The 22619-nt window shown below is 51.1% G+C and overlaps 2 protein-coding genes across 6 annotated transcripts in view; one reads left to right on the top strand and one right to left on the bottom strand.

Annotated features, from left to right (window-relative positions):
* GAMT (guanidinoacetate N-methyltransferase) overlaps positions 1 to 22619 on the bottom strand; it is a 242831-nt gene that overhangs the window by 171322 nt on the left and 48890 nt on the right. The gene's annotated exons all lie outside the window — the stretch shown is intronic.
* The window catches only part of TJP3 (tight junction protein 3), a 68773-nt gene that overhangs the window by 20314 nt on the left and 25840 nt on the right, over positions 1 to 22619 (top strand). For all 4 annotated transcript variants that reach the window (XM_080988806.1, XM_080988804.1, XM_080988803.1 and 1 more), the window contains exons 2-10: positions 1915 to 1971; positions 3767 to 3891; positions 4493 to 4595; positions 7223 to 7694; positions 8332 to 8435; positions 17255 to 17417; positions 17517 to 17610; positions 18004 to 18062; positions 22149 to 22224. In XM_080988806.1, coding sequence (XP_080844932.1) covers positions 1924 to 1971; positions 3767 to 3891; positions 4493 to 4595; positions 7223 to 7694; positions 8332 to 8435; positions 17255 to 17417; positions 17517 to 17610; positions 18004 to 18062; positions 22149 to 22224 — 1244 coding nt within the window. In that variant the 5' untranslated portion in view covers positions 1915 to 1923. The remainder of the gene's footprint in view (positions 1 to 1914; positions 1972 to 3766; positions 3892 to 4492; positions 4596 to 7222; positions 7695 to 8331; positions 8436 to 17254; positions 17418 to 17516; positions 17611 to 18003; positions 18063 to 22148; positions 22225 to 22619) is intronic.

The following is a 22619-nucleotide window of genomic DNA, read 5'->3' as shown; positions in this document are numbered from 1 at the left end:
CGTCAAAGCGCAAGTAGATAAATAGGTACCACTCTGGCGGGAAGGTAAATGGCGTTTCCGTGCGCTGCTCTGGTTCGCCAGAAGCAGCTTAGTCCTGCTGGCCACATGACCCGGAAACTGTACACCGGCTCCCTCGACCAATAAAGCGAGATGAGCGCCGCAACCCCAGAGTCGGCCACGACTGGACCTAGTGGTCAGGGGTCCCTTTACCTTTAAGGTAGTCTCTATGGGAGTATATTGTATTTAATTATGGGGTATCAGAGTTTTTAGGGGGCTAACCAGGCTGGGATAGCCGGGATAGCAGGCTTGTTGGTTTCTGAATGTCTGATGTAGATTTTCAGTTTCGTTGTTCTGTATGGGACAATGACAATAAAGATTATCGTATTGTACCATGGTACCTCGGGTTACAGACGCTTCAGGTTACATACGCCTCAGGTTACAGACTCCACTAACCCAGAAATAGTGCTTCAGGTTAAGAACTTTGCTTCAGGATGAGAACAGAAATCGTGCTCCGGCGGCGCAGCAGCAGCGGGAGGCCCCATTAGCTAAAGTGGTGCTTCAGGTTAAGTACAGTTTCAGGTTAAGTACAGACCTCCGGAACGAATTAAATACTTAACCAGAGGTACCACTGTATCGTATCTGAGCTGCGGTGTGCCCTGGAGGGATCCTGTTGATCCCTTTTCAGGAGAAAAAGGCCGCTTGTGATCTTCTAGCCGCTGTTTGGCTCGTGCTTCTGTGAGGTCACGGAATGTCCCCAAACATTCCAAGTTGGCAGGGGAGGAGAAAGGGAGCCGTCGAGATGTCAGCGGCTCGCTTGCCACGAGGAGCATGGAGTTGTTAGTTCAGCTGGGACGAAACTCTCACGAACAGGGGTCCCAGGGGTGAGAGCAACTTTGTGGGGGAAATCTTGAGCTCGAGGGCAACACGATACCTCCATTTTCACGGGGTCAGCCTAGATGACCCTCGGGGTCCCAACGATATGATTCTGCGATTCTATGCCAGAAGGGAAGGGTTGCGGAAGTAAGGGGCAGGGTATTGGGTTGTTGTTTTTATTTTGATTATATATTTTGCGGTTTTGTATTTAGGTTTTGTTCTGCGAACCGCCCTGAGACCTCTGGGTATAGCATGGTATATAAATTCTAATAATAATAATAATAATAATAATAATAATAATGGGCGATGGATTAAGGAAAGGGGGTATGTGGGTGTTTTTTCATTATATATACTATCCCAAAATTCTCTTACGCTTCCACCACATGTGCATAAATGTAGTGAGTGTTAGTTGGCAATGGAGAGTTGAAGGAAAGGGCAGAGCAGGTGAGGAAACTGAAAATCATAGAATTATAGAGTTGCAAGGGACCCTCAAAGGGACGCAGGTGGCACTGTGGGTTAAACCACAGAGCCTAGGACTTGCCGATCAGAAGGTCGGCGGTTCGAATCCCCGCAATGACAGGGTGAGCTCCCGTTGCTCGGTCCCTGCTCCTGACAACCTAGCAGTTCAAAAGCACGTCAAAGTGCAAGTAGATAAATAGGTACCGCTCCGGCGGAAAGGTAAACGGCGTTTCCGTGCGCTGCTCTGGTTCGCCAGAAGTGGCTTAGTCCTGCTGGCCTCATGACCCGGAAGCTGTACGCCAGCTCCCTCGGCCTATAGAGCGAGATGAGCGCTGCAACCCCAGAGTCGTCTGCGACTGGACCTAATGGTCAGGGGTCCCTTTACCTTTACCTTTTAAGGGACCCTCAAGGGGCGTCTAAGTCCAACCCCCTCCAATGTGTAAAAGGGGCTTTTTAAGAGAGAAAACAGAAGCTGAATCAGACATTGATTTGACATAAAGGGCTAATTCTTCGGCTGCCTGCTCTCTTTCTGTTTGTGTATATCCCTGAAGTTGTTTTATAACGTTTTCCTTCTTTTCCTAGGTTGCAGACATGGAGGAGATGATAATCTGGGAACAGTATACAGTAACGCTAAGCAGGGTGAGTGATTTGAGAAATAAGCAGAATAACAACAAGAATCTTTATTACGGTCCAGAGACCCAACAAATCGTTACAAAGCAATACACAATTCATACAGCCTACCTCCAGGTTAAACAAGCATTTTGTGCGGAATATAGGGATCATTGGTTCTTGCAACTGCCAATAAAAACCTCGCCACTGCTAATGTTCTAGCGGTTGTCCGGTCTTCCAATAGGAGCCTGACATAGTGAGCCTCTGATTTTCCCAGGCAAGGGACCAGCAAGGGTAATATCAGTTCAGCCCTGGCTTGCTCGTATTTTGCACAGTGCAGCAAAATATGTTTTATGGAATCGATGTCTTGAGCACACGAGCAAAGTCTGTCCTGGTAGGGAACTCCTCTCAACACTGCAGAAGGAAAGACGTTTAGTCTGGCTTTGGTGAAAAGCCTTCAATAGTTTGGTACTGTCAGGTTTTTAATGTAAGGTGTTAACTTAAAGACATGCCCATATTGTACCCCTACTGCCAGCGGACTACAGACTGCGTGTGATCGAGATCTCAAGTCACTGTGTGCATCATGCCATAATCTTTGCTTTAACGTCTTTTGGGCGCCTTCATAACCCAGGTAATACAGTTGGGGGGTGGGGGGACGGACACAGACCAATAAGCAGAATAAGCCCAAGAAATAAGCGGATGGTTTTCTGATATTTGTGTGTGTGTGTGTGTGTGTGTTTGCTTTAAGAAATATATATTAATGTTTGAAAGGAGAAGGAAAATATAGTATACAGCAGGCATGTCCAAAGTCCGTTTTGGGGACCCAATCCGGCCCACCAGTCGGTTTAATCCGGCCCCTGTGGCAGATTATCTCCCGGGGTAAAATCCTACAAAAACCTCCACAACTCAACAGCTTTGGTTGGCCCTCACGGCCCTTCACTTCATCAAATCTGGCCCTCCTTGAAAAAAAAGTTTGGACACCACAGAAATGAACATCAAATATCAAGCATTTTTTAAACATAGATCACCGGGAATGATCTGCTCTGCTCATTAGGCAAGACGCTCCTGTGCAGATCCTGTTTTTGCTAACTCCATCTTGCACGGTGTGATTTACGGCCGGCTCACTCCTGAAACTAAGTGACCCACATGCAAAAGTTGCCCTTTGTCCTGAAAAGGTTCCTTGCCCTTGGTTTAGCATGGCCCAAAAGCTGGGGAGCTTTCCCTTCCCCTCCCCTGGCGCATCCACAAAGAAGTTTGCGGAAGCTTTTGCACCCGTTTTTTGCTCAACCAACAGACCAACAAACCATGGTTTGATTATAAGTCTAGTTTTCTGGAACCATGGAAACCATGGTTGGTGAACTCACAAACCATGGTTTGATCTTAAGTCCAGTGTTTTGGAAGCGAACGAAGAGGAAACCATGGTTACTGAACCCAGAAAGCATAGTTTGATCTGAAGTCCAGTTTTCTGGAAGCAAAAGAACTGGAAACCTTGGTTGGTGAACCCAGAAACCATGGTTTGATCTTAAGCCCAGTTTCCTGGAAGCGAGCGAACTGGAAACCATGGTTAGGGAACCCACAAACCATGGTTTGAACTTAACTACTGTTTTCTGTAAGCAAGCGAACAGAAAACCATAGTTGCTGAACCCAGAAACCATGGTTTGCTCTTAAGTCCAGTTTGCTGGAAGCGAGTGGAAACCATGGTTGGGGAACCCACCAACCATGGTTTGATCTTAAGTCCATTTTTCTGGAAGCAAACAAACTGGAATCAAATTAAATTGGAGCGCAGAAGGGAACTGAGATCTGCTTTGGGCCTCTTTCCATGCAGGATCCCCGGAGGGGCTTTGGCATTGCCATATCGGGAGGCCGGGATCGCCCCAGCGGCGTCGACGGAGACACATCCATCATCATCTCCGACGTGGTGCCCGGGGGCCCTGCTGATGGCCGGCTCCAGTGAGTAACCTTAAACCAGGCAGCTTTAGCAGGCTGCCAGAAAACCATGGTTTGATCTGCAGTCCAGTTTGCTGGAAGCGAGCAAACTGGAAACTGTGGTTGGTGAACCCACAAACCATGGTTTGATCTGAAATCCAATTTGATGGAAGCGAGCAAACTGGAAACCGTGGCTTGGCGAATCCACAAACCATGGTTTGATCTTAAGTCCAGTTTACTGGAAGCGAGCAAACTGGAAACTGTGGTTGGTGAACCCAGAAACCATGGTTTGATCTTAAGGCCAGTTTGCTGGAAATGAGCAAACTGGAAACCATGGCTTGATGAACCCACAAACCATGGTTTGATCTTAAGTCCAGTTTGCTGGAAGTGAACAAACTGGAAACCGTGGCTTAGCAAACCCACAAACCATGGTTTGATCTGAAGTCCAGTTTGCTGGAAGCGAGCAAACTGGAAACCGTGGCTTGGTGAACCCACATGGCAGCCAGGAAAGAGGGAAATGAGCTTTCTATGGAATCCTCGAAATGTTTTTTTAATGGTTTGGGAGAGTCAGAATTTTTTTGTTTGCTGATCGCTCTTGGCCCATCTCACAAGGCTTTTTTTTCAGGACCCGAGACAAGATAGCCATGGTGAATGGTATCTCCATGGAGAACGTGTCCTCCTCCTTTGCTATCCACACCCTGAAAGGCTGCGGGAAAGCCGCCAATATTGTGAGTAAGAGCAAGCGCCAACTCCTTGACGGCGACCCTCAGCCAATCGCTCCGGAAGAGGCATGCCTTTAAATTGAACAACAGCTCAGTGGGTAATAGCATGGGACTCTTAATCTTGGGGCTGTGGGTTCGAGTCCCACACGGGGCTGTTTCACGGGGTTGGCGCCTACTGACGCTACAATTCCCAGATTTTGATCGTCTCCCTGCAGATTTTGGGGCGGCTCCTTTCCCGGTGAGAGAACGGCAGCTCTGCGTGAGCTGATAACAATCGTTGAATTTGTTGGAAGGGACCCCAAGGGGTCATCAAGTCCAACCCACCCTGCGATGCAGGAATCATAGCTAAAGTAGGCGTTCAGACATTGGCCTGTCTCGGGAGACAATGGAGGTGAAGTCAAACTGTTGGAAGGTTGCAGCGCCTGTTGTGGTTGTAGAGACTGATACAGGGTATTCCTGACACAGCATAGAAATAATATTATTATTATTATTATTATTATTATTATTATTATTGTAGTACCTCTGGTTACATACGCTTCAGGTTACAGACTCCGCTAACCCAGAAATAGTGCTTCAGGTTAAGACCTTTGCTTCAGGATGAGAACAGAAATCCTGCTTCAGCGGCGCAGCCGCAGCGGGAGGCCCCATTAGCTAAAGTGGTGCTTCAGGTTAAGAACAGTTTCAGGTTAAGAACGGACCTCCGGAATGAATTAAGTACTTAACCCGAGGTACCACTGTATTATGATTATTTACATTTATAGGCCATCTCTACCTCTATCTTCCAGGAAGGGACGCTGGTGGCGCTGTGGGTTAAACCACAGAGCCTAGGACTTGCCGATCGGAAGGTCGGCGGTTCGAATCCCCGCAACAGGGTGAGCTCCCATTTCTCAGTCCCTGCTCCTGCCAACCTAGCAGTTCGAAAGCACGTCAAAGTGCAAGTAGATCAATAGGTACCGCTCTGGCGGGAAGGTAAACGGCGTTTCCGTGCGCTGCTCTGGTTCGCCAGAAGCGGCTTAGTCCTGCTGGCCACATGACCCGGAAGCTGTACGCCGGCTCCCTCGGCCAGTAAAGCGAGATGAGCGCCGCAACCCCAGAGTCGTCCGCGACTGGACCTATTGGTCAGGGGTCCCTTTACCTTTACCTTTTTATCTTCCAGGAATCTCAAGGTGGCATTCATGTTTTCCCCACTTCTCATTTAATCCCCACAACCCTGTAAGGCACCAAGGTCACCCACTGAGCTTTGTGGCCGAGTCAGGATTCGAACCCTGCTCTAGCGTCCTGCTCCGACACTCTAACCCAGCGGCTCTCAACCTGTGGGTTCCCAGATGTTGTTGAACTACAACTCCCATCTCCCATCTGGTCATGCTGGCTAGGAATGATGGGAGTTGTAGTCCGACAACATCTAGGGACCCACAGGTTGAGAAACACTGCTCTAACCATTGCACAACACTGCCTCACGGAGCTGTGGGGTTGGAAAGGGGCCTTTGGTGGGTTTTCTGCAACGGCACACTCCAACTGTGATGTTTCAAGGCGGACTTTGTTGCGTCGGAGCGACAACAGCCGCAAGGAACCCGCAAAAGTGCGAGTCCCTGGGATTATAAACTGTGTGGGCTGTTCTAGAGGTACCGTATTTTCCGCTCTATAAGACGCACCAGACCACAAGACGCACCTAGTTTTCGGAGGAGGAAAACAAGAAAAAATATATTCTCAATCCCAGAAGCCAGAACAGCAAGAGGGATCGTTGCGCAGTGAAAGCAGCAATCCCTCTTGCTGTTCTGGCTTCTGGGATAGCTGCGCAGCCTGCATTTGCTCCATAAGACGCACACACACATTACCCCTTACTTTTTAGGAGGGAAAAAGTGAGTCTTCTAGAGCAAAAAATAAGGTATTTAGCTGCATGAATGCGCAGAAACGGAGACTTTGAGGGAAAGCAGGACTGCGTTGTCCGAGCCGGATATTATCCGACGGAACAGAGTTTCCACTCCTATCGCTGATTCAAGGCCATATAACTCCGACGTTCTCGACGCATTCTTAACAAAATCTGAGTTAGCAGATTCCCCCAACCACACACTATTTTTGTGTCTCTTCACAATGTAGGCTAACTTATGACGTCAACGTCAAGATTTCACCCAGTACGGGGCCCTAGGGTCATCTAGTCCAACCCCGGCTTAATCCGTTCTGGAAGTCCGTTTGACTTCCGAAATGTTCGGAAACCGAGGCACGGCTTCTGATTGGCGCAGGTGCCCCGGAAACAATAGCTGACAGCCACAGTGGACGTTCGGCTTCCAAAAAACGTTCGAAAACCGGAACATTGACTTCCGGGTTTTTGGCGTTTGGGAAACAAGGCATTTGAGAACCAAGGCGTTTGAGAACCAAGGCATTTGGTAACCAAGGCATTTGAGAACCAAGGCATTTGAGAACCAAGCCATTTGAGAACCAAGCCATTTGAGAACCAAGGCTTTTGAGAACCAAGGCATTTGGTAACCAAGGCATTTGAGAACCAAGGCGTTTGGTAACCAAGGCATTTGGTAACCAAGGCATTTGAGAACCAAGGCATTTGGTAACCAAGGCGTTTGAGAACCAAGGTGTTTGAGAACCAAGGTACCATTGTCTTCCGTTTTCTCCTCTTGCAGACTGTCAAGCGCCCCCGGAAAGTGCACCTCCCCGTAGCCAAGCCCAGCCCGCCCAAAAGCCTCCCACTCTCCAGCCCCGCTTTGCGCGACGGCGACTCCGATGAGGATGCCGGCTACCGGTCGCCTTCCGCGCGGGGTGGGTTGGTGGCTGGCGGCCGGCGCCAGGCCGAGGCGGAGCACAACCGCGGCTACGACGGCGACTCGTCCAGCGAGAGGAGCTCCGGGCGGCACCGGGATGAGGAAGACGCCCCCCGCAGGCACCCGGTCCGCAGCAGGAGGCGGAGCCAAGACGGCGGGCATCGGAGGCGGAGCCAAGACAGCGGGTCGGACCGGCAGCGCTTCACCAATGGGTACAGCCACCGGGGCAGCGCTAGCGGGCTGGCCCTGGTATCCGGGTTCAAGAGGCTTCCGCAGCAGGACGTGCCGATGAAACCGGTCCGCTCCGTTCTGGTAAAGAGCAAGGAGAGCGAAGGTGAGTGGGATTTACACCCCGATTTCCCTCTCCTCTTTTTTTCTTTTACGTAAAGATTCTTCGCCTTTTTAATATGACTTTTTATTAATTTTTCTGTTTTACAATTTCAGATAAGCATTTTGCATCCTTAGGAGATATATATATGTGTGTGTGTGTGTGTGTGTGTGTGTGTGTATAAATATATATATATTCTTTTTTTTTAAAAAATGTATTTTTCAAGTTTAACATTTCACTAATTTTATACATTTCACTAGTTTTACAGCCATTTTGACATTTCGAAACTTGACTTCCTTCCCCCTCTTTCTGCGGTTCCTTAAATTTATTTCTAATATCTTGTGCATATCCAAATCAACCTAATTTGCTCATTTGTTCATCTTCTTTAAATATACAGTGGTACCTCGGAAGTACCACTTCCAAAACGTTTGGAAACCAAAGCGCGGCTTCTGATTGGCTGCAGGAAGCTCCCATCTTCCTGGTTCCTTTTTCCTATTTGTCAATTCTACATATTCCATTGATTTATCTGCCTTTCCCCCCCCTCCCTCCTTCGAAAGCGCTTGAAGAACTCTTGCAGAATCTGCCGTTCATTTCACCCAAATGTCTTCATTTTTTTTCTCTCCTTCCTCCCCCAAAAATGCAGAATTTGGCTTGAAGTTGGGGAGCCAGATCTTTATTAAACACATTACGGACACAGGACTGGCGGCCAAGGACAGTTCTTTGCAGGAGGGAGACCTCATACTGAAGGTGAGTTGGGTGGGAGAGGCTCTTCGTTCAAATCTCGGAGCAATTACACCCGCAATTTGTGGGAATGTTCAGGGTGGCAGGAGAGGATATATTGTTTATTAATATCCTTCCTTTTTAATATTTGCTTTATCTTTGTTTATTCAATTTTCATACCACATAAAAAATGGGTAATACACCCTTTCCAATACAGTTGGTCCTAGGCTCTGTCTGTACAGTGTTTCTAAAACCGTATCAGTCCCAGAATCAGTGCCGGATTTACGTATAAATTAAACAAGCTCTAGCTTAGGGCCCCGCTCTCTTGGGGCTGCCCCAAAAAATGTAACGGGGGGGAAAAACCTGGATGCACATTTCCAAAATATAAGATAAAAAAAGAAATAAAATAAAACCTATACGCAGCTGTCAGGGGTTCAGGAGCAGAGGCAAGGGCAAGGGAGGAAACAGAGAGCGAGGGGGAGGAGGCAGAAGAAAAGATGAGTGATGACGACGACCCGAGATCTCCGAGTCTTTCCAGTGAATCAGAAGATTCACAGAAAGGAGCACCAGTGGCCAGGGCAAGGGGGGAGCCTAGGGGGACACCCCAGGAAGATAGAGCCAGAGGGGACTCAGAGGGGAGCAGTTGGAAATCGGGACCAGCGTCACCGCCAGAGAGCAGGGAAGAGGAAGGGCGCCAGGGATCAAGCGCTGGCAGCTCACAACAGGGGGGAGGGCACGAGTCAGGAGTGGCCACGCCTCCATCGGGGAGCGAAGAAACGGTCAGACGGAAGGTGGAAGGTTTGGCGCGCGCGCCAAGCTCAAATGCACAGGAAGGTGGCGCAGTAGGCAGCCCGGAAAGGGAGCCAGGTCCTAAAGCCCGGCCCAAGGAGACAGGAGGGTCCGGGGGGTCGGCGTCAGAAGAATCCCGGAAGGAAGAGACCCCGGGGGGCAGAGGGACCCAGAGAAGAACAGTCAGGCGGAAAAGGTGGAGCAGGGCTAGGATATTAAGTTGGTGTACAAGGGGCGGAGACTCAGACGGAGCTTCGCCGATCTAACCATGAGACGTAGAGTTGCACGCAGCAGATTGAGAATGGAAACTGTAACTCAATAAAGACTTTTATTTAATGATCGCTGGCTAGCGTGATCCTCTGTGAGCTAGGATCTGGAAGCAGCTCTGACAGTAAGCTCCGTCTCCAAATTGTGGGCATCTACAGCCTCGCGGAGAGGAGAGAAAGCGGGTGCCTACTAGCGAGCTCACGAACGGCAGACAACATGACGGCCGAACAGCAGATAGCGGAACTCAGAGAAGCAGTGACACGACTGAATGCCGAGGCTCTTGCATCCAGGAAGAGAGAGGAGGACGCAGCTGCCGCCTACAGGGATCTCCAGGTCAGGTTGGAAGTGCTTACGAAGCAAGGGCAACTGACACCCAAACCGGAGGGGATTGGGTTGGGGAGACGAACAGGCGGTCTGGTCTCTCACTTCGATGGGAATTTGCAACAGTACCCCAACTTTAGAGCAGATGTAATGTGTGCACTGCAACTGCTGAACAACGACTTTAGAGATGAGCAAGAGAAGGTGGGATTCATCATGTCCCATTTGCATGGAGATGCTAAAGCATGGCTGCGCAATTTGTGGAGAGATAAGGATCCGGCGCTCCAAAATGCGGATGCCTTTATTAAAGCGATGGATGGGTGCTTTTTATCAAGCATAGACGTGGATCTTGCTCGGAAGCAGATACATGGACTGAAGCAAGGGAGGGCCAGCGTAAGGCAGTACCATGCCCGCTTTTTCGCTTTGGTCAGTGCCCTGGAATGGGACAGAGATTCGGCTCCAGTAAGAGACCTGTTTTGGGAGGGATTGCACAGCTCGGTTAAAGATGAAATTGCGAGGGGGGAGAGACCCCGGACCACGCAGGAGATCGTTCAGAGGGCGCTGGCGGTGGGGGTGCGGCTGGAAGAACGTCCGTGGAGCAGGGACGAAGGGCGTGGGGGGCGCGAACCAGCCAGGGGCTCCTCCTTCCTTCCCAGAGAAGCAGCGCGTGCGCAATTCACGCCTCCGCCAGGAGGAGGAGCGGAACCTATGGAGGTTGGAGGTGCAAGGGCTCAGTCAGCAGCCAGAGCCCTAGCACCGGCACCAGTGAAAGCGAAGCCTCCTAGAGGGAACAGGAAGTGTTACATCTGCGATGATCCACAGCATATGGCGAAAGAGTGTCCCCAGAGGCTCCACAAGCACACTGCAGCCTCAGCAATGGTAACTGCAGCAACGCAGCAAGGAGAACCACAGCAGGGAAACGACGGAGTCTGGCTGGAGGAAGAGGCACTGGGGCCCAGCCAGACGTGTCTGTGAAGCAGTCCCCAGAGATTTTACAGCCCATGGACCCCCTCCCGCCCAAACCAGTAGTGAAGCTCACCGCATCTCTCCAGCTGCCCAATGGAATCACCATGGACGTGCCAATCACCATTGACTCAGGAAGCAATGCGGACTTTATAGGGCAGGACTTTGTCGACCGGCACGCCATACAGTTGCTGCCTGCCACGCTGCCCCTGCAGGTTGTCACGGTGGATGGCAGGGAGCTGCTAGGGGGGCAAGTGGTGAAGCAGACGCCACCAATGGTGATGCGACTTGGGAATCACAGGGAAATCATCAGCTTCAACGTCACTCAACTATCGGACACGCCCATTGTATTGGGCATGAGTTGGCTGGACAAGCACAGCCCGACGCTGGCTTGGTACCAGAGGCAGCTGACCTTCGGCTCTTCCTTTTGCGCTGAACACTGCATCGTGCCCCGGCAGGAAGGAGAGGAAGAGGAGTCACAGCTGCAGCTAGGCACGCTGCAAGCGGTCCCCCACAAGTACGCAGAATTTTTGGAGGTTTTCTGCGAGAAGGAGGCAGACAGGCTACCCCCCCACAGACCATATGACTGCAAAATTGACCTGCTGCCGGGGGCGGCGCTGCCCAAAGGGAAGCTGTATTCCATGTCTGAGGACGAACTGCAGGAACTCAAAGAGTTCATAGATCATAATTTGGAGCGCGGTTTCATCCGGGAGTCCAAGGCAGCGGGGGGCAGTCCTGTATTCTTTGTTAAGAAGCGGGACACGCCCCAAAAAAGACTTGTAGTGGACTATCGCACCTTGAACAGTGTGACCAAGCCATCGGACTTCCCCATGCCCCGAATCGACGACCTCCTCGCAAAGGTACGCAAGGGCAGAGTGTTCACCAAGTTGGACCTGCGAGGGGCGTACAACCTCATTCGCATGCGGGAAGGAGATGAGTGGAAGACAGCCATGTTCACGCCCCTGGGCACCTACGAATATAGAGTTATGCCGTTTGGATTGCAAAATGGCTCCCACGTTTTTCAAGCTTTCATGCATCACGTGTTGGCGGGGCTCCTCTACAAGACGTGCGTCTGTTTCTTGGATGACATCCTGATCTTTTCGGAATCGCAGCAGGAGCATGACAGGCACGTCAAGGAAGTGCTGAGCAGGCTACAGCAGCATAGGCTTTACGCCGAGCTGGAGAAGTGCCAATTCGACGTGACGGAGGTGGATTTCCTGGGCTACAAGTTGTCTGACAAGGGGCTCGCCATGGACAGCGCCAAGGTTCGAGCAGTGTTGGATTGGAAAAGCCCACGCAACCGGAAGGAGGTCCAACGGTTTGTCGGCTTCGCGAACTTCTATCGCAAGTTTATCAAAGGCTTTGCCATGCAGACAGCGGCCATCACGGACACGCTCAGCTCCAAGAAGAAGAAGTTCATCTGGACAGAGCAGGCGGAGCAGTCCTTTCAGGCACTCAAGCGTCTCTTCGCGTCGGAAGAGCAGCTGCTTCATGTCAACCCCAGCAGGCCGATGAGGGTGGAGACAGACGCTTCGGACAGAGCCGTGGGAGCAGTCCTGCTGCAGAAAGACCCGCAGGGGGCTTGGAGGCCGGGAGCGTTTTACTCCAGGAAGCTCAGCAAGTCTGAACGGAACTACACCATCTGGGACAGGGAGTTGCTGGCCATTCATGCAGCATTCAAAGCGTGGAGGCACTTCCTGATCGGCGCCAAGCACACGGTGCAGGTCTGCACGGACCACAAGAATCTGGAGCACTGGCGCACGGCACAGTTCCTGAACCAGAGGCAGATACGTTGGGCTGAGTTCTTTGCGAACTTCGACTTCCGAATAGAGTATGTCCCGGGGGACACCAACATCATGGCGGATGCTCTCTCCCGTAAGCCACAGTATCTGGAGGAGGCAACGCCAGCGGCCGCCATGCACATCTTCGCACCGACAGTGTGGGCGTGCGCTGCGGCAACAGTTGACCTGGAGGCGGTGCGACGAGCGTTGCAGGATGACTCCTTCGCGCAAGCAAAGATGGCAGAGGTGCACAGGGGCACGGCAGCGACCGACGAGTTCCAGCTGCGAGATGGATTGCTCATCCGTAAAGGGGCCATCTACGTGCCGGGAGACGAACTTTGCGCCAAGGTACTGCAGCAGCTGCACGACGCGCCCACTGCCGGGCACTTTGGCAAGGAGAAGACGGTGGAATTAGTCGCCAGAGACTTCTGGTGGCCCGGAATGAGAGGGGAAGTCGCGGACTACGTGGCGAGGTGTGACACCTGCCAGAGGGCCAAACCAGTGCACAGACCGCCGGCCGGACTGCTGGAACCGCTGCAAACTCCGTTCGAACCATGGGAGAGAGTGGCCCTGGACTTTGTCACGGATCTGCCCAGCTCGAGGGGCAAGACGGCTGTGCTGGTGGTGGTGGACTTGTTCTCCAAGATGGCACATTTCATTCCGTGTGCGAAGGTGGCCACGGCGGAACAAACCGCCAAACTGTTCATAGACCCCGTGTTCAAGGTTCACGGTCTGCCGCGGTCTATTCTGTCCGACCGAGGGCGACAGTTCATCTCGAACTTCTGGCAGAAGCTGATGGGCTTCCTGAACGTCAAGATCAACCTGGCGTCGGCTAGACACCCGCAGACCAACGGGCAAGCGGAGCGAGTCAATGCCATCATGCAGCAGTACCTGAGATGTTATGCGAATCAACAGCCTGCGACGTGGGTGGATTACCTGCCTCTCGCCGAGTTCGCCTACAACAACACGAAGCACGTGTCCACGGGGGTCACGCCGTTCTTCGCCAACAACGGGAGGCACCCCAGAACCTTCCCGGGACTGGAAAGAATAGGGGAGGGGGAGCCGCAGACAGCAGATGCGTTCGCGTCGGAGTTGCAGGAGGTCCACGATCAGCTGCGGCGGCACCTGGAGCTGGCTAAACACGCATACAAGGTACAAGCGGACAAACACAGAAGGGTTGGCGAAGAGATCCATGTGGGAGACTGGGTCTGGTTAGCAGCCCACGCAGTGCCGGCCAGGTCGTTGGCGAAGAAGAAACTAGGGCATAAACAACTGGGGCCCTACCAAGTCGAAGAGCAGGTCAACACGGTGGCTTTCAGGCTGGCGCTTCCGGAGGGTTCCAGGATGCATCCGGTGTTCCACAGATCGGTGCTCACTCCCTACAAGGCACCTCACAGGTTTCAGGAACCAGGAACGGCACCGAGTCCGCTCCGAGAGAGAACCGGGCAAGGGGGAGTGGCACAGGAGGAGCGCATCAACGAAGTCACGGAGATTTTGGACTCCAGATGGGGGGAAGAGGGGGTAGAATACTTTCTCGCCAAGGAGGGCACCCAGGCCAGTGCCAACAGCTGGGTGCCGGGCTACGCTTTAGACGAACCTCTGCTCAAAGAAGAGTTTCATGCCCTCTTCCCACATAGGCCCATGCCAGCAGACTTTTTCGACGACTGGCTTTTCACGCCCACGCTTTCAGCCAGCACGTTCCGGGGGTTCGACTCGGACGAGGAACCGACACGAGACGCCCGTTTCCCGGAGGGGTCACCCTCGGGATCTGCTTCAGAACCCTCGTATTGGTGGGATGATCGACCAGAGGAGCAGTTCCGCAGAAAGTGGCTGGAGGGTCCAGGACGAGCAACGTCTCCAGAAGGAAGCGAGGGAGAGACGGACATGGACGTTTTCGGGGACGACCCGGGTTTCGAGCACGGCGGCACAGAGATGGAAGCGGAGGTGACCGTCGTCGACGAGAGCAGGGAGGAAGAACCGGAAGACTTCAGATGGAGGCCCGCCGCGGGGAGCGAACTGTATCCGACATTCGTCCCCCGGACACGGCAGCACCCAGCTCCCGCACCGGAAGGAGGGGAGGGGGGAAGAGGGGGCTTCGAGGGGGGGATGGATGTCAGGGGTTCAGGAGCAGAGGCAAGGGCAAGGGAGGAAACAGAGAGCGAGGGGGAGGAGGCAGAAGAAAAGATGAGTGATGACGACGACCCGAGATCTCCGAGTCTTTCCAGTGAATCAGAAGATTCACAGAAAGGAGCACCAGTGGCCAGGGCAAGGGGGGAGCCTAGGGGGACACCCCAGGAAGATAGAGCCAGAGGGGACTCAGAGGGGAGCAGTTGGAAATCGGGACCAGCGTCACCGCCAGAGAGCAGGGAAGAGGAAGGGCGCCAGGGATCAAGCGCTGGCAGCTCACAACAGGGGGGAGGGCACGAGTCAGGAGTGGCCACACCTCCATCGGGGAGCGAAGAAACGGTCAGACGGAAGGTGGAAGGTTTGGCGCGCGCGCCAAGTTCAAATGCACAGGAAGGTGGCGCAGTAGGCAGCCCGGAAAGGGAGCCAGGTCCTAAAGCCCGGCGCAAGGAGACAGGAGGGTCCGGGGGGTCGGCGTCAGAAGAATCCCGGAAGGAAGAGACCCCGGGGGGCAGAGGGACCCAGAGAAGAACAGTCAGGCGGAAAAGGTGGAGCAGGGCTAGGATATTAAGTTGGTGTACAAGGGGCGGAGACTCAGACGGAGCTTCGCCGATCTAACCATGAGACGTAGAGTTGCACGCAGCAGATTGAGAATGGAAACTGTAACTCAATAAAGACTTTTATTTAATGATCGCTGGCTAGCGTGATCCTCTGTGAGCTAGGATCTGGAAGCAGCTCTGACAGCAGCAACAGGATTTTGTGTTGTGTAGGCTCCTACGATGTAAGTCATGGGTAGGCAACCTAAGGCCCGGGGGCCGGATCTGGCCCAATCGCCTTCTCAATCCGGCCCGCAGACGGTCTGGGAATCAGTGTGTTTTTACATGGGTAGAATGTGTCCGTTTATTTATAAGCATCTCTGGGTTATTTGTGGGGCCTGCCTGGTGTTTTTAAATGAATAGAATGTGTCCTTTTATTTAAAATGCATCTCTGGGTTATTTGTGGGGCATAGGAATTCGTTCATTTATTATTATTTTTCAAAGTATAGTCCGGCCCCCCACAAGGTCTGAGGGACAGTGGACCGGCCCCCTGCTGAAAATGTTTGCTGACCCCTGATATAAATCATGGGCCCCGCCTGCTCGCCTGCTCCCTAAAACATCACTGCTTTGCTCCTTTCTATATATAGGGTGCCTACATTTTGCATGGACTGGTTGCAGGGCCACATTGTGCAAATGGCTTTAGATACCTACAAGGTCCATAAATGACCATTTAGCATATATACAACACAGAAAAAAACAGCGACAATTTGTTGTTGGCAAAGGACAGCAGGACAAAGGGCCCCATTACCTTCAGGAGCTGAGGGCAGGCATAGGCAATTCCGGTCCTCCAGATGTTTTGAGACTACAATTCCCATCATCCCTGACCACTGGTCCTGTTAGCTAGGGATGATGGGAGTTGTAGTTCCAAAACAGCTGGGGGGCCGGAGTTTGCCTATGCCTGGCTTAGGGCCTCATCTAACCTAAATCTGGCCCAGATCCTTTGGTATGTCTGCACCTAAAATACCTAAAAGGAAGGCTTCTGGTCTTTTGAGCAACTGTTATTTTAAACATTGTTTTCCAACTCGTTATATATCATTCCCCAGAATTCCTTTATCGCTTTACAGTTCCACCACATAAGATAAAAGGTCATATACAGTGGATGCTCGGGTTGTGAACGTGATCCGTGCGCGATGCACATTCGCAACCCGCAGTGGCGCGTCTACACACGCATGGGTTGCGATTCGGTGCTTCTGCGCATGCGCAAAGTGCGATTTAGCGCTTCTGTGCATGCGCGACACCCGAAACCCGGAAGTAACCCGTTCTGGTACTTCCAGGTTTTGGCAGGTCCGTAACCCGAAAAAACCCAACCTGAAGTGTCTGTAACCCAAGGTACGACTGTATATCAAAATTTGCTGATTTGGTGGTACTCCTAGAAATTAGGGACGCGGGTGGCGCTGTGGGTTAAACCACAGAGCCTAGGACTTGCCGATCGGAAGGTCTGCGGTTCAAATCCCCGTGATGACGGGGTGAGCTCCCGTTGCTCGGTCCCTGCTCCTGCCCACCTAGCAGTTCGAAAGCACGTCAAAGTGCAAGTAGATAAATAGCTACTACTCCGGCGGGAAGGTAAACGGCGTTTCCGTGCGCTGCTCTGGTTCGCCAGAAGCGGCTTAGTCCTGCTGGCCACACGACCCGGAAGCTGTACGCTGGCTCCCTCGGCCAATAAAGCGAGATGAGCGCCGCAACCCCAGAGTCGGCCACGACTGGACCTAACGGTCAGGGGTCCCTTTACCTTTACATTTACCTAGAAATACATAAGATAGATAACTATGAAATGATGTTTGTGAGATTTAACAAGTTAACTCTTTACATTTGGACAGCTTTTCCGCTGTGGAGAAAAACAACCCTTTCCTTAATAGCAATTTAAACGATTCGTTTAACTAAAAGAATAACATGATGGCATGTTGGAGCTAGTCCTATACATTTCCTGACCATCTAACAGTGCTCAGCTTAGTCGGCTTAGCGTGAGATGTTGAATCTCCGGGTTCAAGAGAATCTCCTCTCTTTCCAGATCAATGGGGTGTCGAGTGAGAATCTGTCCCTGGAGGAGACGCGGCGGTTGATCGAGCTCTCGGAGGGGAGGCTGACATTGGTGGTCCTTCGGGATAACAGCCAATTCCTGGTGAACATTCCCCAAGTGAGAGATAGCGAGAGCGAAAGCTCCCATCTGGACGGTGAGTGAGGGCCAGGGAGTTCTTAGCACTTCCAGCTGCTTAGCGCTCGCAGAAGTGATGCACCGCGAAATTATTTCTTTTTGTTTTCTTTTCCCAAAGACATCTCTGACCTCGGCTCGGACATCTCGCCGCCTCCAACTGCCCCAGCGAGCGGGCCGGACTCGCCGGGATCTCCAAAGTGGAATCCGGCCCCGTAAGCTTTTCTCTGAGATGCCTGTATGGGGGGCGGGTGTCTCATTTCCTTTGCCCTCCCGCCCCCCCCCCCATCTCTCTCTCTCTCATTCTCTCTCTCTCTCTCTTTCTTTCTCTCTCTCTCTCTCTCTCTCTCTCTTTCTTTCTTTCTTTCTTTCTTTCTCTCTCTCTCTCTCTCCTTCTGGATTTATTCTAGGCACGGCCAAATTTTGCTTGTTGAACCTTGCCTCGTTAGATAAGTCTTAAAGACTTCCCACTCCTTTTAGACTACATCGGTTGGTTTATTCCGTAATAATTCTGTCCCTTTTGCAAGTTCCAAGCACAGCACTCCCTTCACTTTAATTCCAATTCTTCACTAGTGCTTTAAAAAATCTCCTTCCCTCCCCAAACCCAGGACCCTACGGCGCTCCGAGCAAACGTCACCCGAAAAGTCAATGACACCCCCACTTTGTGGTGAGTTCATCTCCTGTCTCTTCCATCTCTCTGTCAAGGTGGCTGGTTTTTTGCTTCGAAGGCGGCTGAAAGGTTTTACGGCAGGGACTCAGGCCCTTGGGGGGGGTTCAGGGTTCAGATGTGGCCCCCTAGACCTCTCAATCTGGCTCCTGGATCCTTCCCCCCTGGCCCTTTCCCACCAAATGTTTTTGCCAGGTTGCAAAGGTGCCCTTGAATCTTGCATTTTGTGTGCCTGGGCAAAGGGTTTTGGGATGGCTAGATTTTCTATCCAAATTGGGGGGGGGCTTGTTTGTCTATCCCAGCAGTGGAGAAACCTCCATTTTGGGGGCTCGGTTTTCCCCAACTCCTTTTCTGCCCCTGACACCCTCCATTGTTGTTTAGTCGTTTAGTCGTGTCCGACTCTTCGTGACCCCCTGGACCAGAGCACGTCAGTCCCTCCTGTCTTCCACCGCCTCCTGCAGTTTAGTCAAACTCATGTTTGTAGCTTTGAGAACACTGTCCAACCATCTCGTCCTCTGTCTTCCCCTTCTCCTTGTGCCCTCCATCTTTCCCAACATCAGGGTCTTTTCCAGAGAGTCTTCTCTTCTCATGAGGTGGCCAAAGTCTTGGAGCCTCAGCTTCACGATCTGTCCTTCTAGTGAGCACTCAGGGCTGATTTCCTCCAGAATGGAGAGGTTTGATCTTCTTGCAGTCCATGGGACTCTCAAGAGTCTCCTCCAACACCACAATTCAAAAGCACCAACACTCCAGCCTTCTTTATGGTCCAGCTCTCACTTCCATACACCCTCCATAGATCAGGTGAAATCTCTGCCTTATCCGTAAATACTCCATAAGCTGCAGACATGATGGACTGAGTAAAGGCCCCAACCACACCTTCTATTATTATTATTATTATTATTATTATTATTAATAATAATAATAATAATGTTATTATTTGTACCCTGCCCATCTGCCTCTGTTTCCCCAGCCACAACGGGCAGCTTCTAACAAATATAGAAGCATAATGAAACATCAAACATTAAAAACATCCCTGTACAGGGCTGCTTTCAGATATTTCCTGAAAGTCAGATAGTTCTTTATTTCCTTGACATCTGACAGGAGGGCGTTCCACAGGGTGGGTGCCACCACCGAGAAGGCCCTCTGCCTGGTTCCCTGTAACCTCGCTTCTCGTAGGGAGGGAACCGCCAGAAGGCCCTCAGGAGATGGACCCCGGTGTCCGGGCTGGACGATGGGGGTGGAGACGCTCCTTCAGGTACAATGGGCTATTTAGAGCTTTCAAGGTCAGCACCAACACTTTGAATTGTGCTCGGAAACATCCTGGGAGCCAATGTAGGTCTTTCAAGACCGGTGTTATGTGGTCTCGGCGGCCGCCCCCAGTCCCCAGTCTAGCTGCCACATTCTGGATTAGTTGCAGTTTCCAGGTCACCTTCCAAGGTAGCCCCACGTAAAGTGCATGGCAGTAGTCCAAGTGGGAATTAACCAGAGCATGCACCACTCTGGCCAGACAGTCTGCGGGCAAGGAGGGTCTCATCCTGCGCACCAGATGGAGCTGCCCTGACACAGAATTGACCTGCGCCTCCATGGACAGCTGTGAGTCCAAAATGACCCCCAGGCTGCGCACCTGGTCCTTCAGAGGCACAGTGACCCCATTCAGGACCAGGGAGCCCCCCGCACCTGCCCGCCCCCTGTTCCCCTAAAACAGTCCTTCTGTCTTGTTGTTATTCAACCTCAATCCATCAATCACCATCCACCCCCAACCATTGAAAGAACTGCAATACCGCTTTAAACACTCCAGGAATTCTGGGATCTGTAGTTTGTTCAGGGTGCTGCTAACTCTCAGGAGAACCCTCTCATCCCCTCACGGAACTAAATTTCCCAGCTGAACAACCAGTCCCTCTGTCCCAGGGAACTCTGGGAATTGTAGTCTTGGGGGGGGGTCTCCTAAGAACTCTCAGCAAACTACATCTCCCAGGATCCTTTGGGGCAATCCGTGACAGTTTAAAGTGGACCGCTTCTGCTTTTAAGGGTATGCTATGGGTTCAGCTCTGGTCAGTTTGCCTGTGCTTTGAAATGGGCGCAATAAAAGAGCTTCTGCTCTGTCCAGAGTGCTGAAATCATATTGCGCTAACCTAAGTGAAGGCGGTGACGGTCCTGTGTGAGTGTCTGGAGGCGGTTGGAGGATGGATGGCGGCAAACAGATTGAGATTGAATCCTGACAAAACAGAAGTACTGTTTCTGGGGGACAGGAGGCGGGCAGGTGTGGGGGATTCCCTGGTCCTGAATGGGGTAACCGTGCCCCTGAAGGACCAGGTGCGCAGCCTGGGAGTCATTTTGGACTCACAGCTGTCCATGGAGGCACAGGTTAAATCCGTGTCCAGGGCAGCTATGTACCAGCTCCATCTGGTACGCAGGATGAGACCCTATCTGCCCGCGGACTGCCTTGCCAGAGTGGTGCATGCTCTGGTTATCTCCCGCTTGGACTACTGCAATGCGCTCTACGTGGGGCTACCTTTGAAGGTGACCCGGAAACTACAACTAATCCAGAATGCAGCAGCCAGACTGGTGACTGGGAGCGGCCGCCGAGACCATATAACACCGGTCTTGAAAGACCTACATTGGCTCCCAGTACGTTTCCGAGCACAATTCAAAGTGTTGGTGCTGACCTTTAAAGCCCTAAACGGCCTCGGTCCAGTATACCTGAAGGAGCGTCTCCACCCCCATCGTTCTGCCCGGACACTGAGGTCCAGCACCGAGGGCCTTCTGGCGGTTCCCTCACTGCGAGAAGCCAAGTTACAGGGAACCAGGCAGAGGGCCTTCTCGGTAGTGGCGCCCTCCCTGTGGAACGCCCTCCCACCAGATGTCAAAGAGAACAACAACTACCAGACTTTTAGAAGACATCTGAAGGCAGCCCTGTTTAGGGAAGCTTTTAATGTTTGATGTATTACAGTATTTTAATATTCTTTTGGAAGCCGCCCAGAGTGGCTGGGGAAACCCAGCCAGATGGGCGGGGTATAAATAATAAATTATTATTATTATTATTAAGTGTTTTAATATTGGTATTAAAGGCCTTTTTTAATGCCTGATTCTTCACTGTGTTTTCCCATTCAGCTGGGGCAACCCAGTCAAACGGGTGGGGTACAAACATTAAATTATTATTATTAAAATGTGCGGTGCCAACGGGTTGCCTGTAAAATTGTTTTTGAGCTTTTTTGGGGGGGACACCCACCCCTGCCCCCAGAATGTACGTTTGGGGGCTTATTTTTGCATTTTTTTAAGCGTTCAAAAATAATAATTCTTGCCTTACGTCCTGAGTTTGCCCAGACATTTTTCCGATCGGCAAAAATCCACCCGGAAGCCATTTTGTAGGGCGGTTACCAGGGAAACCCAGGCGTAAGGCAAACCTACCCTCGTCTAGAAATGGAGGTATACTTGTGGCCAAGGGATGGAAAGATCACGAGGCTCCAAAAATAACAGATTGGCAAATCAAATTACAGGAATTGGTGGAGATGGCTCAACTGACTAGTAAACTCAGAGGAAACTCAAAGCAAAAATTTGCGGAGAAATGGGATGGTTATAGAAGATATGTTCAAAAATACAATAATAGTTTTGACTCCGTGCTAGCATTCGAGTGATAAAAGAACTAAAAGGAGGTGGACAACAATTAAGGATTTGTTATGTTTTCAGAATGTATTAGGAAAATTATATAGAAAGGTTTATTGTTTTGTGTACATCCAAAGGTAAGATAAAATATACGCAAAGGGACTTGACAGGAAGTCAAAGTTGAAGAAAAGATTTTGGAAGATAAAAGGGGGGGAAATATTTACTTTCATTATTATCATTTTGTGTGCGGGTGTGGGTGTCTGCACATATGTGTGTTGTTGTATGCAATGTTTGGGAGGAAATAAGACGGTAAATAACAAATAAACTAAATATTGATGTATGTAATTTTTATTTCTTAATTATATTTAGGGGTAGTATGGCTGTATTGTTTTTTGTAATGTAAAATCATTCAATAAAAATTATTTAAAAAAAAGAAATGGAGGTTGTGGTTTTCAGACTGTCTCTGTGTCCTGTCCCCCTCGCCAGAAGTCCAAGGGAGCCCTGAAAATGACTACGATGCCCACGCTGATGCCGTTGCCTCCCAGACTGGCACAAATTATGGGTAAGGAGCTTGGGAGAGTCCTAGCGGCTCCAGAGTTGGCCGCACGCATCCTGGCCCTGAGAGCATTTTTCTTTTTCTTTTTTAAATATATATTTTTATTAACAGGCCAATCAAACCACATTAATTCCAAATCACATTAGTTCCAAATTATACAGCCAGATTTTTAAAATTTTGTTGGGGGTGCCCATACTTCAAGCTCCCAAAGGGGTCCAAAGATCACTCTTGCTGCTGCTTAAATTAAACAGTTCTATCCAGTTCTGTCCAGATAGTCTCTTTGGTATTTTCCTCATCTTCTTGTTGTTATCATATATTCCTTTCTCTGATAATCTTCACAAGCGGGTTGAAAACAAACATCTCCTGTGTGGGTTTTACACTCTCCAAGAGTCATATCACAT

Source organism: Podarcis pityusensis (genome assembly GCF_964106645.2).
Source record: "Podarcis pityusensis genome assembly, chromosome: 18".
In the NCBI taxonomy this organism is placed as follows: domain Eukaryota; kingdom Metazoa; phylum Chordata; class Lepidosauria; order Squamata; family Lacertidae; genus Podarcis; species Podarcis pityusensis.
This window is presented reverse-complemented; position numbering and strand designations above follow the sequence as displayed.